The sequence below is a fragment of the Scatophagus argus genome, chromosome 13, assembly GCF_020382885.2.
Source record: "Scatophagus argus isolate fScaArg1 chromosome 13, fScaArg1.pri, whole genome shotgun sequence".
In the NCBI taxonomy this organism is placed as follows: Eukaryota; Metazoa; Chordata; class Actinopteri; family Scatophagidae; genus Scatophagus; species Scatophagus argus.
The window spans coordinates 9,501,789-9,514,756 of record NC_058505.1 but is presented as its reverse complement, the minus strand read 5'-3'; the positions used below and the strand labels follow the sequence as shown (position 1 = coordinate 9,514,756).

Sequence of the window (12,968 nt, the reverse complement as noted above, 5' to 3'; positions counted from 1 at the left end):
CACCCATGTAGAACTATAAATTCAAAGTCTTGGTTCTCTAAAGAGGCTTTATTATAAATGAAATTCTTGGTAAAACAACACTTGCAAATAACAAAAAGCAAACACCTTAATGTTTTCAAGAAGGTGGGGAAGAGGCCTGAACAACACACCACAACACTAAATGTAAAGACTCAATATGTAAAGAAGTGACAACATAAGCCCAAGAAAAGCAAAGCCAACTTCCAGTTTTAACTGATGACATTTGTAGAGGCAAAAGGCGTACTTTAAATCGATGTGGGATGTCTTTGGACAAAAATGACAACTCTGCATTGTGCATTTGTAAAAAGAGTAGATGACGCTCCTGTGCGAAAAATCTATATATTTTACACTCACTTCACATTTTAGATTTAACCCCAGCGAGGGAAAATATGAAAAAGTATCATGTTCAGAACAAAAATGGAGGGATAACCGGCAACAAATCAGGACAGACCTCTTAATCGCTGACATCCATGTCCTCTTCATGGTGATCATCAGCTCCGTTAACTTTGGCCTTTACAGGCCGCACTGTGCCATTACCTTCCAGAGACTGAGGAGACAAAGCAGAGTCGTCAGAATCCTTCCTGTCCTCCCGCTCCTTCTCGCTGTCATAGCCTTGTTCTTCTTCATCATAATCCCTGGTAATCTGTGAAGGAAATCAATGGATGTGACATTTTAAAGGATAAACACCCCAAAAGCCTGGTTTGCATCAGAACAGCAAAGCTTGTGATGTGCAAGAATGAAGACTGAGTGTCAAATACACCACACCAACCTTGACATCTCCTTTCTCGCCATCTGATTTCCTCTCCCGCTCTCGTTCTCGTTCTCGTTCTTTGTCTTTGCTTTTCTTTTTCTTGCTGGTGGAGTGTTCACGTTCCTCATGATTGCCTTCTTTATCACTTTTGCGGTCCCTGTCCCTTTCCTTGTCCTTTTTCTTTTCCTTTTTGTGTCTATAGAGAGGGGAGAGGAAAATACAGGTTTGGTATACAATCCCTTGGATGTAGACAAAGGATTTTTAGTTTATTTGTTAGAGACAAAAGAAAAAAAATGACAGCAAAAATATGACATGATGGGTTTTAAATTGGCAAATGGACTGAGCATTAAAACATATGGACTGACTGAACTAGTAGATTATTAATTGAACTGTTTTGGGATCGACCAATTTTTTTTTTTTTTTTTTTTTTCAGGGCAGATACAAATAATTAGTAATCAAGGAGACCAATAAATAATATTTGGAAATGCTGTACATTTGTGGCGTGGTGCAGACAAAAAAAGATGCTACATCAGAGCCAAAGTAACGCATTTTAAAATTATTTCTTAGTCTATCCCTGGACTGCTTTGAGGATCGTCACACTCATGCTGATGAGCCTACATTTTACCAAATTATTTCAATGAATACACAAGTTGCTCACAAGACTGCTTTCTTGACATATTTAATAGTTGTTCAGTTTTTTTTTAATTGATTCTAAAACACTCATTTACTATGATAAAATCCTGTAGTTGGTCCATTTTGTTTTTGTCAAGTCTTGACAAAACCAAGATGAGTTCGAAGGACAGCTTTGATCATTGTTATAAAAATGCAGTTTATCATATACTTAAAACAGACATGCAGGAACAACGGACTTGGTATTATACACAAATATTTGACATCAATATACCAACCTTCTTGGAGATGGGGACCTGCTGGTGTTTCTCCTTTTAGGGGATCGACTGCCACTTCGACTTCTCTTGCGTCTCCTGTCAAGCAGAGAAGCAGATAGGGTGGCTGCAGCGTAAAAGTTTGTATATATTGTGGGCACACTTAAACCTTTGCTGTACTCACCGGCTCCCGCTGCGTGACCTCCTGGCAGTGCTGTAGCTTTTTGGTGGCGTTCTGGATCTTCTTCTGCCTGAATCATCTTTCCTTCTATCCCTGTATGTAAAGTTGATGTAAGATCTCAGACAGGCTCAACTGCATGTTTAACTGTGACGATCATACAGCAGAGATGACAGTTAACCCACCTGGATCTGCTTCGAGAACGCCTGCTTCGGTCTCTGGAGCGTTTCCTGCGTGGGCTTTTGGAGCGTCGCCTGTTTCTGGAGTTTGACCGTCTCCGTGATCTGCTCCTGGTTCGCCTACAAGCAGACATTAAACAGTTTCACTCAAAATACAAAAAAAACTTCATCCCAATTCTTAAGACAATTTACAGTAGTTATCACCTGTGTCTGGAACGTGATCTGGACCTCCTCCTTCTGGATCTACTGCGAGACCGAGTACGCTTTTTGCTCTCCTTATCTGCAAGACAGGAAAAGAGAGATTGCTTGGTATTCTCAAGGTACAATGACTACAATTAGGACCCTTTTTGGCACTTACTTCCAGGTTCAATAGCAGCAGAAATGAGCGACTGGGCTTCTCTGACTCTCTTCATGGCCTCTTCAATTTCTTTATTAGATGCATCAGCCTTCAGGCTTGCATTGATGCTGAAACTTGCAGCCAAAGGATTCAGTCTACACAAAAGAATGGTAATTACTTGAGTCGTCATTACTAGTAACAGAGCAACTCTCCACAATTTAAATCTGCAATATTCCGAAGAAAAGGAGTGCTTTTATACTGACTTACTTTGGATCCGTCATGAGCTTTAACAGCTGATCAGCTGCCTGTGAAAAACAGTGGGAAGAAGAGTAAAACTTTTCCTAGTTTGTCAAATATACTGTTTATCCAACTTCACATGTTTTTAGTGAAAAATTACAGTAAGTGTCATTCAAGAAGAACTCTCACCTGGGGTCCTGGAAAACCAAATGCAGCCATCGCATCCATATTCGGCGCACCAAAAGGATTTCCTCCCATCTGCGGAAAAAACAGACAAATACATGCATGTAAATTTATTATTATTTTTTATTTATTAAACGTTAAATTAATTTATAAAATTTTTATAAATTTTGTTACGACAGTCTATTGTTGACACCTCAACATCTTCATGTACTCATACATGTACTTGATGTGACCTAACATCCCTGCTTCTGCATGCCAGTAGCAAATTCTTTTGATCAGCAGAACAAACAATAATTACTTCAAATTATCGTAAGTATGATTTGCTGCTATAATGCAAGGCGCACAACTATGTCAAAAGCTGTATTTATTTTTGTAAGGTCAAGATGTCACAACTATACTTTTCCACGGTCAGAAAATAAAACTGTGAATCTGAACTCTTACAGGTGGGTTAGGGATGGGATTGGGTGTTGGAAGAAGTCCTCCTCCTGGCATGATTCCTGCAACAGCATTTGCTGGCGCCAACAGTGACAAAGCTTTAGCCTCATCTGGAATAGATCCTACAGGAAAACAAAAACAGGCATTAGGAGAGAACTTCACAAACACCAGCTACAGAGAAGACTTCTTCACACTGCACTTCTTCAAATTAGGTTCAACACAATGGTTACCTCAGAGAAGAGTTCCCTTAATGCAACATAATCACTGCAGTGACATAACTATTGCTGGAATACATCACACTATTCCAATGAACACTGCCAAGAATATATCACCTGAATGTGTTTTTTAAGTCATGAACCAAACGTTAGCAAGCACAGCTGCTTCTCCAGTTGGGTGTGCCCTCAATTTTCATTTAGACGTTTACTGAAACAAGCGACTCACGTTGGCGGCTTCGCTACTAAAAGCACACAGAGAAAAATCGAGATACACACAACAGAGAGAATTTTAGGGATTTGGCAAGAACACTATGCAAGCTATCAGTGTCTACTTACCAAAAACAAATGTTGGATATACTAAAGGACAAAAGCAGAATTCAGGATGGGTAGCGTGCCTGCAGTACATCATTATACTCTTACCTGCCACTTTATCAATTAACAAAACCTCAAAAAAGATAACTGGTTTGATTAATCGGTGCTACTACAGTCCAATTAAAAAATCATTTTAGCAACTTTACTCGCAATATGCAACTCGTTATTTAAAAATGACCCAAATTAACAAATGATTCATCTCTCAGTTAATCCACCAAAAACAACCCTGTCACAAAAACACATGACCTTAATACGAACACAAAACAATGATAACACTTAAATAAAAGAGTACACTGAAGAGAGAAAATGCTGCAGAAGACAAAACTGTTGGATGGTATTTGCATCAGGGCCTGGTATACAGGACTGGCTGAGCCAGGAAAAAGAACTGTAAAACACAACAACAAAAGAAGACCACTGTTAAAGAGAATATATTTCACCAGCACTGTGTCATTTCGGGTGGGCATCTTAGACAACTTATGATGAAATGTTATATGACTACAATGTAAAATGACCAATCATTGACTAGTGTTCTCTTTAAGTCCCCAGATTAGCTGCTCTTATATGGAAACAAATATGTGTGTACACAGTATCTCTGTATGGCCTTTTGCCGCCAGACCTAAGCGCCTTTCGAAGCCTTTTCCTCGAAAGACTTAATATACATATTCTAAAGGATAAGGCTCAGTCTTTGGTTGAAGTCAACAAATTCCATGATAATACCAAAGCTTACAATCGTGTTCCTCCCGTCAATGCTTTCTGACAGCAAATTTGACTCAAACAGACGTAAAGGGTGCATTCTGGGCAGATAAACACTCATTTGATGAGCTAGTATTAACAGATAGTGCCTGCATGCACCATAATGGACAAACATGTCAACCAGTGCAACAGTGCACCTCACTGATGTGCTTTTAAAATGTTTTTGGGACAGCAACAATCTTTTGGTCTTTTCATGGGATATGCTGACCTCAAAAGAGCCTTATCCGTTAAGGCCATGAAATGAATGGCTATGCAGCATTCAAAAGTGTGCAAAACAAGCACTGTTTCAGGGTATGTCCCCCATAGCTGACCTTTATACTAAACCACCTAGAAAAGATAAATTAGACAGGAGAAAAGAGAAGGAGAAGGCAGAGAAAGAATAGAGGACACAAAAAGGGTGGGGTGGAACTTGAATGCTTGCTGGTCTTTGAAAATGTCTATAATCCCCTGTTGGCAGGCAGAGGACCACTTTCAGCCATCAACGAAGGGGCTGCTTTTGCCTTCTTCACTACAAAAGTCACACGCACACGCACACACATACACACACACAAATAACAGAGAGAGGTTTAACAGAGGATAGTCCAATATGGGGGAGAAAATAAAATGCATATGGTTAAGAATTAAAAAAAAAAAACTTCACTTCTGAGTCTGCGGCACCTACAGCGTGGGAGTGTTAAACTCCTACTCTGTAAAACTGATTTTGGTATACTGCGCTTTCTAAATCCAGAACATACTGTAATTTCAGGCAGACAAACACCTGGATCACCTGGATATATATTTCCCATAAAAATAAAATACCCCAGTCTATCAAAAGAATATCATTGTGCTGGTAAAACAGATATGGATGTGCTATCACAGTATACCAAAAATCTGACAGGTCTGCCCTAAACACTTCTCATAAACAGTGGGAAGGAATGACAATACCAGTATCATTCAAATAAAGTCAAAAAAGCTCGGAAACAGACCGAGGCGAATCAACTTGTGCAATTCACAAAATCCTTTTTACTCTTTTCCATTTTCACAATTCAACGGTCATGCCATTCAATAAACATGGGCCATTCATTCAAGAGAATAACCGAGAGACAAACCTTCGGCAAACGGGACCACGATCAATGCTCTGTCCACAAACACGGTGTTCGTGAGATGTTGAGACACTCCGACAGACTCCGGCTCCTGGAACTTCACAAAGCACACCCGCGATGTCACCGGCATCGGAGAATCACTATAGGGGAAAAAATACATTAAACACCACAAAAATGTGATCTTGCGATACTTTTTTTAGCCTGTATTTTGATAATATAATGCGGTCCGACCAGGGTGACATGTTTTTGAACTGTATCGCTAGTTCAGGAGGTGTTAGCCAAGTTGCGGAAGGTGTATTAAGTTACTGTTAGCTACAATTCTGGTTAGCATGTTAGGCCTATGCTTCATTTCTCCAAAGGTAGCCTGTTCAGAAAAACCTTACAGCAAGTCTATGAGTGCATTACCACTAAGTCAACTAATAAATCACCAGCTAGTTGACTCACTCTGGTGGAAATAACTTAAGTTCCTCGATGGTACCCAAAAACCCGAACAGTGTTCTCATCTGCTCCGATGTTGTGCTTGGTGACACATTGGTCACCTGGACAACCTTCGTCGTGTAATTCATTTTCCCGAAGACCGTGTTAAAAACACTTCTTTTAACAACTAAACTTCACTTTAACTAACAGTTATCGACTGGTTATTAAATCCACTTCTATGAAGGTAATTAACCGGCTAGAGGTTAGCAAGCGACTACATCAACAAACTAGCATTCCGCCGCCATATTGTAACCCCCCAAATGAACCGCGCATGCGTTAAAAATGAACTCGGACTGAACATAACAGATTCATGAAAACATTGTGTTTCTTAATTAATTTCTCCTTCTCTTATCTATTAATATAACGTTAGCCTTGCGCACCAGCGCGCGAGATACGGATATTACGGTAGATATTATATTCCAAAAGTTTTGAACTGCTAACAGTAACCAACAGAGGTCTCCCTCCGCTTTATATGATACAAACAGGGATTGTATGGAAGTAAAGCTTCTCTATTTTTTCCATACCTGTAACAGCATGACAATTTATATGGTCACCAGATTTAGTTTAAGGTGACGTGATTTGATTGCTGTGAGTGTGTAATTTTTTTCTTGGCTTTCTTTAAAAATAAAGTAAAAATAAAGTTTGTTATCGACCTCGGAAAGAATAGTTTAATGAGTAAGTGAAAGTATCTGTGAATGTAACATGTATGTTTGTTCTACTATAGGAACCTTGTGGCCTTTTCTTACTGGTTAGAATTCAATCACTGATCCTTTCTTTCTTAATGGATCAACTACCATAAAAATGTTTATATTGCAGATTAAAGTCAGTCCACATGTGTTGTCTGGCAGGACCACATCACAACCCTACCACTGACAAAACTGCTTCTGGTGTAACTAATGGTATTTTTTCCCAGAAGAAACAATGCAGTGATTGTCTACAGGCTGCGTCGAGCATAATCCCCACACCTAGATTATAGCTGCACCGAGACAAGCAAATTAAGGCATTCTGTGTTCAGGCCAAAGAACCACTGGCCCTTTTTCACTTAATTAGCATTGTGTGCAACAGTCATATTCTACAAGATTGCCTAATAATAGCAGTGAAAGTTCATTGTTATTGTTGTTCCACAATGGATCCATTCTATAAGTGTATAAATTATTTTAAAATAAGGTATTGTTGTCCTGAAATACTAAAAGGTTTGGTTATTGGTCAAACTAATCTTAATCCCAATTATTTTTATAAACTCACTCTTCTTAAAATCTAAAAGTGCAACCCAGGCTTTCATTTTGTACTGGCTATAAAGCTGGATCACAAATATTCTGAATTATTTAATTTAAATCCATACTCACTTCACTGCTGATTAGATGCTCTTTTGTAGCCCCACACATTGCATTAATACTCTAAAATATACCCCAGTTAGTATGACTCAGCTTAACTATATCTTACACAAAATCTGAACGGTTGATACAAGTGAAAAGAAAAAATAAATAATCACATGCACCATTGCAACACATTTGCCAGTTCTGTGCAATGAATATTTTCTACAATAAATCCGGTTTCAGAGGGGTGGCCATTGAGTCATCCAGCAGAGGATATTAGCACAATGGGATTCTTGTTCACCCCACAACATGATTGGTCAGGAGAAAGGTTTACAGCTCCGATTGCAGTGTCTGTGAGGGGGAATAAATACCCCCAAATCCACTGGGAGACCGAAGACCTCTCGTTCAGAAGTGACCAGAGGTTTTCTGTGTTTTTTTTTTTAAATCTTTTTCTTTGTTTTGTGTAGTGCCACAGCAAGCAGGAAACATGGTCAGCCGGTGAGTTTCTGATGAATTCCATCTATTCCAAATGTAATTTTCACTCTGTATTGATTAACAAAAGATGACAAGTGGGGACAGCATATTTGAAAACTACTTTGCTCAGTCTTGGGTTGTGCTTTTATTTGAAAATAAAAAAAAATATACTTTTCATGAATTGCATCTTTCTGTAAAGTTATTTTGTACAGACATTTTCTGTAACTTGATCTGGTGACTTTCACACTGTGACTTAAGTGGTCAGGTCTGCAGCTGATCAAGCTCACAAAGGATTTAAAAGCTTACACTGAACTCTTTCACTTCAAACTCCATGACCTATAATACATTTAACTTTATTGAAATTTCATTAAGTTTCATTTTCTTGGCTGCAATGTCGGTTGACGTCTTCACTTTTCGATGACAGATTTGAACACCCAGCTGGTGGCTACAAGAAGATTTTTGAGACATGTGAGGAGCTGTCTGAGCCTCTTCCAGCAACAGTCACAGGTTTGTTTGCATATTTCAGACAGAAATAGACTGCAGGCAAATAATTTTTGACAGCCATATAGCGATTGCAGAGAACCCAAAACTCTGAAAGCTTTGAAAGCATTTTTACAAACCAGTATATTTCAATGTATGAGTTTGTTGGTGGTTCCCAGGAAGGATTCCCTCATTCCTGAAGGGAAGTCTTCTTCGTCTGGGACCTGGACTTTTTGAGGTTGGAGATGAACCGTTCTATCACCTCTTTGATGGCCAGGCCCTCATGCACAAATTCGACTTCAAGAACGGCCAGGTCACTTATTTCCGAAAGTAAGACCTTTAGCACAATTTGAATGATTGGTCATTTTTCAGTCATCATAAAATCGGCCTGCTGACACTTGACGTTTGAGCATGCTTGTGCATAAATCTCAGGTTTTTTTATGCTTCTGTTGCATGGTGCTGTGCACACTTTTCTAACCAAGATTCTCATGAATTAAACATTTTTTGCTTTTCAAAATGAGTGAATATTGTCATGGGATGAAATTTGCTTTCACCTTTTTCCTCATGTAGGTTTGTCAGAACAGATGCGTATGTGAGAGCCATCACAGAGAAGCGTGTGGTGATCACTGAGTTCGGCACTTTTGCATACCCTGATCCCTGCAAAAACATTTTCTCCAGGTGGGTCACATGTAAGCACACCGGATTTGCTGCGGTTCATCCTCGCTTTCTTCTGGAAGTTTTTCATTGTAAAAATGAAATGAAATGTAGTCGACCAACTCATCCAGCAAATAAATATTTGCATTTTCCTTTGACTTTCTTTCTTCACTCTTCTGCTGAATAAGGCGCAGCTGCCTTTTGAAATACAAAACATTGCTTTGTTTAATTTATAGCAAAACACCAGATTTTATTAGCTGGCAATATGTTTTGTATGTAACAATCAAGTAACTAATAGCTAAAGTTACCTAAAATAATTGTACCGGAGGAAAAAATGCATTATTTTTACATATAAAAATACATTATTATAATATTTCCCTATGAAATGTTGTAGAGAAGTAGAAAGTGGAATAAAAGAAAAGACTCAAGTACAAGTAATTTAAATTAGTACTTAAGTACAGAACTTGGAAGAGCAAATGCACTTTACCTTTCTACAACATCTTTATTTGAAATGCAACATGTCTGCAGGTTTTTCTCTTACTTCAAGGGCGTTGAGGTCACAGACAACTGCCTGGTGAACGTTTACCCTGTTGGTGAGGATTTTTATGCCGTAACAGAAACCAACTACATCACTAAAGTAAACACCGACACCTTGGAGACACTGAAGAAGGTATATCAATGGAAGTTTAGTTTTGAATTTAAGGTGAACTGTGCTTCTCTTTATATTAAAGCACAGTGCAATGTCCTTCTTCCTATCCAGGTTGATATGTGCAACTATGTCAACATTAATGGAGTAACAGCCCACCCTCATATTGAGAGAGATGGGACCGTGTACAACATTGGAAACTGCATGGGAAAAGGAGCAACACTGGCCTACAACATTGTCAGGATTCCACCCACACAGAAAGGTTCAGTTTTACACTGGCATCACTACATCAAACAGCAAATACACAATTTAACAGCACTGACCTCTTCTTAATCTCATTTGAAACCAAAATATACTGCTGAATAGTGGTCTAGTGTCATAAACCAAGCAAAATGTTTTATAAAATATGTTTTGTCTCTTAATTGAGCACAATCACTTCTTTTTTCTCCTAAATATCGAAATCACAAGTTCTCCAGACATTTCTGGGAATAAATAGATTGATAAACTTTATTGAAAAAAGGGGGCACCCGGATTTGAACCGGGGACCTCTTGATCTGCAGTCAAATGCTCTACCACTGAGCTATACCCCCTCCTAAAAGTGAAAGCACATAAACAATCATAAATAAATTCTAATCTTAATTTTTTCTTAGATAAATCTGATCCAATTGAGAAGTCCAAGGTGGTGGTGCAGTTCCCCAGTGCTGAGAGGTTCAAGCCTTCCTATGTGCACAGGTGTGTGTGGACTACAAGCCCACATGATTTGTTATTTTTCTTTTTATTTTTGTTATTATTATTTATTTGTTGTTTTTGGTCAAGAACCCATTTGGTATGTTATCATTGTTTGATATTCTCTCCTTTCCAATTTTAGCTTTGGCATGTCAGACAACTACTTTGTCTTTGTGGAGACTCCAGTGAAAATCAACCTGCTGAAATTCCTGAGCGCGTGGAGCATCCGAGGCTCCAACTACATGGACTGCTTCGAGTCCAACGAGAGCCAAGGAGTAAGAACTCGGCGTATATTGATATGATTAGAAGTGCACTAACCCTTGATATTATCATTGTTCCACCCCTGAAATCTCGTATCTATTCCAATGCGTATTTTATAGACCTTGTTTCACATTGCCAAGAAAGACCCAGGAGAGTACATTGATCACAAGTTCAAAGGGGCAGCCATTGGCATGTTTCATCACATCAACACTTTCGAGGACCAAGGCTTCATCGTTGTTGACCTTTGCGCATGGAAAGGGTAACTGAAGAGCCAAATGTTATAATTTTATATGTTATAGTTTTTTACTTAGAATTTAAACCATCCAGTGTATCTGCTGTTTGATTCAGAGATATTGTTGTTCATTATGCAGTTTTGAGTTTGTTTACAACTACCTCTGGTTGGCCAACCTGAGAGCCAACTGGGAGGAGGTGAAGAAGGCGGCCATGATGGCACCACAGCCGGAGGTCCGCAGATATGTTATTCCCTTGGACATCCACAAGGTTAGTCACCCGTTTCACCCACCAGGAGGACCTGGACTGACAAGTACAGATGTTAAGTCTCATTATTTTGATGTAGGAGGAGCAGGGTAAGAACCTTGTCAGCCTGCCATACACCACAGCTACAGCGGTGGTGCACGCTGATGGAACGATCTGGCTGGAACCAGAGGTGCTGTTCTCTGGGCCTCGCCAAGGTGCAGATACATTTAATTCACTCATTCACGATGAACACAAAAATCTCTAATATATTCTGGAATTATATTCATGACGTAACCTTTTTAATGTTCCTTGTGTAGCCTTTGAGTTCCCTCAGATCAACTATGAGAGGTATGCAGGGAAGAATTACACTTATGCCTATGGGCTGGGTCTCAACCATTTCATCCCAGACAGGGTAAGGTGTATATATATATACATATATGTATATGATACAGAGTCTGTAAAGTAAGCTTCTTCTTTAACTGGTGTTCTTGTAACTTGCGTGTAGATCTGCAAGCTGAATGTGAAGACCAAGGAGACCTGGGTATGGCAAGAACCAGACTCCTACCCGTCAGAGCCCCTGTTTGTTCAAACTCCCGATGGGGTAGATGAGGATGATGGTAAGCCAACAGCAGTATAAACAAAATACTTCTAATCCAATACCTAGTATGATAGACACTGTTTTATGGTGTTGTGGTGCTGTGCTCTCAGGAGTACTGCTGACCATTGTGGTAGCTCCTGGATCCCAGAGACCAGGATACCTCCTCATCCTCAATGCCAAGGATCTGTCTGAGATCGCTAGGGCGGAAGTGGAGTGCAGCATTCCTGTCACCTTTCATGGGATGTACAAACCCTAATGATGCATTTCCCAGGGCTGTCAACAGCAAGCGGTCATTTCAGCATAATCTACTGCCACTCAGGTTTAAAAACAGGACAAATCATGACTAAATGTTATCATCTTGTCAAGAAAAACAAATGTTTATCAGCCAAAATTGTTTGTGTGCTCTTATATGCAGCCAATTGAAATACAATTATGTGAATTTACATTCTTTTTTGAGTGTAGTTGCTCTGTCCCAACTCTATATTGTTGGCATTGGTTTAATTAGAAAAAAATACATATTTGTTCACACACTGTGAAATTTTAATGGTTGGAAAAATAAATTCTGCAAAATTAAAACATACTGTTGTTTTGTATTCCTTTGTCATGTGGTATGTTCATTAGGCTCTTTGGAGGGTTAAAGTAACCTCATGTACATTTGTGATGTTGGTCTTTTCTTAAAACAAGCAGGCAATTCTCATCCTTCAGACTAAATTCTTGAGCTATTTATAGAGATTTAGTGTTGCCACACAAATCTTATTATGGTTGCGTTTGAACAAGTGACCTTTCCATGTCTGTTGCTCAACATTGTCTGAATCTGATCTAAAAAGTAAAAGCATGCAGGTTTTGTAGCACAGCAAAGCTGATTAACTGTGCCACTGCTTAATGTGAAGAAGGGCATGCTGCAATGAATTATTCCCTTTATGTTCATAAGGACGGATGTGTGGCCTTTGTGTATGATGCCATGAGCCATGTCATTGTACGTAAGATTCATATCACGTGTATAAACAAGATGTGTTTGGTTTGAATGGATCTTGCAAGGACAGGTTCAGGCGAGGATTTACCTTCTGTTATTGTAATTAAAATTCCAATCTGATGTTTGTGCGTCACATTAAACCCTTAACAGTGTATTTGACTCACATGTTCCCTTCCCAGCTGATGCAAGCTCAGGAAACAAAGCATCAAAACGTTACTAATATGGCTCGGACTCGCTTGCTACATCAGTCAAACAGAGAACA

At 39.2% G+C, this 12,968-nt stretch overlaps 2 protein-coding genes and 1 non-coding gene across 5 annotated transcripts; 1 reads left to right on the top strand and 2 right to left on the bottom strand.

The window, feature by feature from the left end:
• Positions 1 to 20: 20 nt before the first annotated feature.
• Positions 21 to 6,376, bottom strand: LOC124068894 (serine/arginine-rich splicing factor 11-like). 3 transcript variants are annotated; one of them, XM_046407429.1, is made up of 12 exons: positions 6,069 to 6,376; positions 5,631 to 5,764; positions 3,209 to 3,324; positions 2,774 to 2,842; positions 2,615 to 2,652; positions 2,369 to 2,502; positions 2,215 to 2,290; positions 2,017 to 2,130; positions 1,838 to 1,927; positions 1,678 to 1,752; positions 788 to 965; positions 21 to 661 (listed from the first exon to the last, which is right to left on the bottom strand). In XM_046407429.1, exons 1-12 carry the CDS (start codon positions 6,188 to 6,190, stop codon positions 473 to 475), a joined length of 1,335 nt encoding a protein of 444 aa, XP_046263385.1. In that variant the 5' UTR covers positions 6,191 to 6,376; the 3' UTR covers positions 21 to 472. The 3 variants fall into 3 exon arrangements, with proteins under 3 accessions (XP_046263385.1, XP_046263387.1, XP_046263386.1); XM_046407431.1 differs by lacking the exon at positions 6,069 to 6,376 and adding an exon at positions 3,535 to 3,659; XM_046407430.1 differs by lacking the exons at positions 5,631 to 5,764; positions 6,069 to 6,376 and adding an exon at positions 3,535 to 4,961.
• A 1,201-nt stretch (positions 6,377 to 7,577) lies between these two features.
• On the top strand, positions 7,578 to 12,296 carry rpe65a (retinoid isomerohydrolase RPE65 a). The gene is made up of 14 exons (XM_046408744.1): positions 7,578 to 7,915; positions 8,316 to 8,398; positions 8,551 to 8,701; positions 8,942 to 9,049; positions 9,554 to 9,695; positions 9,786 to 9,933; positions 10,322 to 10,403; positions 10,540 to 10,672; positions 10,778 to 10,917; positions 11,030 to 11,159; positions 11,236 to 11,350; positions 11,453 to 11,547; positions 11,641 to 11,752; positions 11,844 to 12,296. The coding sequence occupies exons 1-14, from the start codon at positions 7,905 to 7,907 to the stop codon at positions 11,987 to 11,989; spliced, it is 1,596 nt and encodes a 531-aa protein (XP_046264700.1). The 5' UTR covers positions 7,578 to 7,904; the 3' UTR covers positions 11,990 to 12,296.
• On the bottom strand, positions 10,190 to 10,261 carry trnac-gca. Its single transcript has one exon. It is a non-coding gene; the product is annotated as a tRNA-Cys (tRNA).
• Positions 12,297 to 12,968: the final 672 nt, after the last annotated feature.

Coding starts and splice junctions, on each gene's coding strand:
- LOC124068894 (XM_046407429.1), bottom strand. CDS start 6,190: ATGAATTACACGACGAAGGTTGTCCAGGTGACCAATGTGTCACCAAGC. Junction 5,765..6,068: donor CTTAAGTTATTTCCACCAGA/GTGAGTCAACTA, acceptor TTTCCCCTATAG/TGATTCTCCGATGCCGGTGA. Junction 2,653..2,773: donor TTGGTTTTCCAGGACCCCAG/GTGAGAGTTCTT, acceptor TGTTTTTCACAG/GCAGCTGATCAGCTGTTAAA.
- rpe65a (XM_046408744.1), top strand. Junction 9,050..9,553: donor TGCAAAAACATTTTCTCCAG/GTGGGTCACATG, acceptor ACATGTCTGCAG/GTTTTTCTCTTACTTCAAGG. Junction 10,673..10,777: donor AGTCCAACGAGAGCCAAGGA/GTAAGAACTCGG, acceptor CGTATTTTATAG/ACCTTGTTTCACATTGCCAA.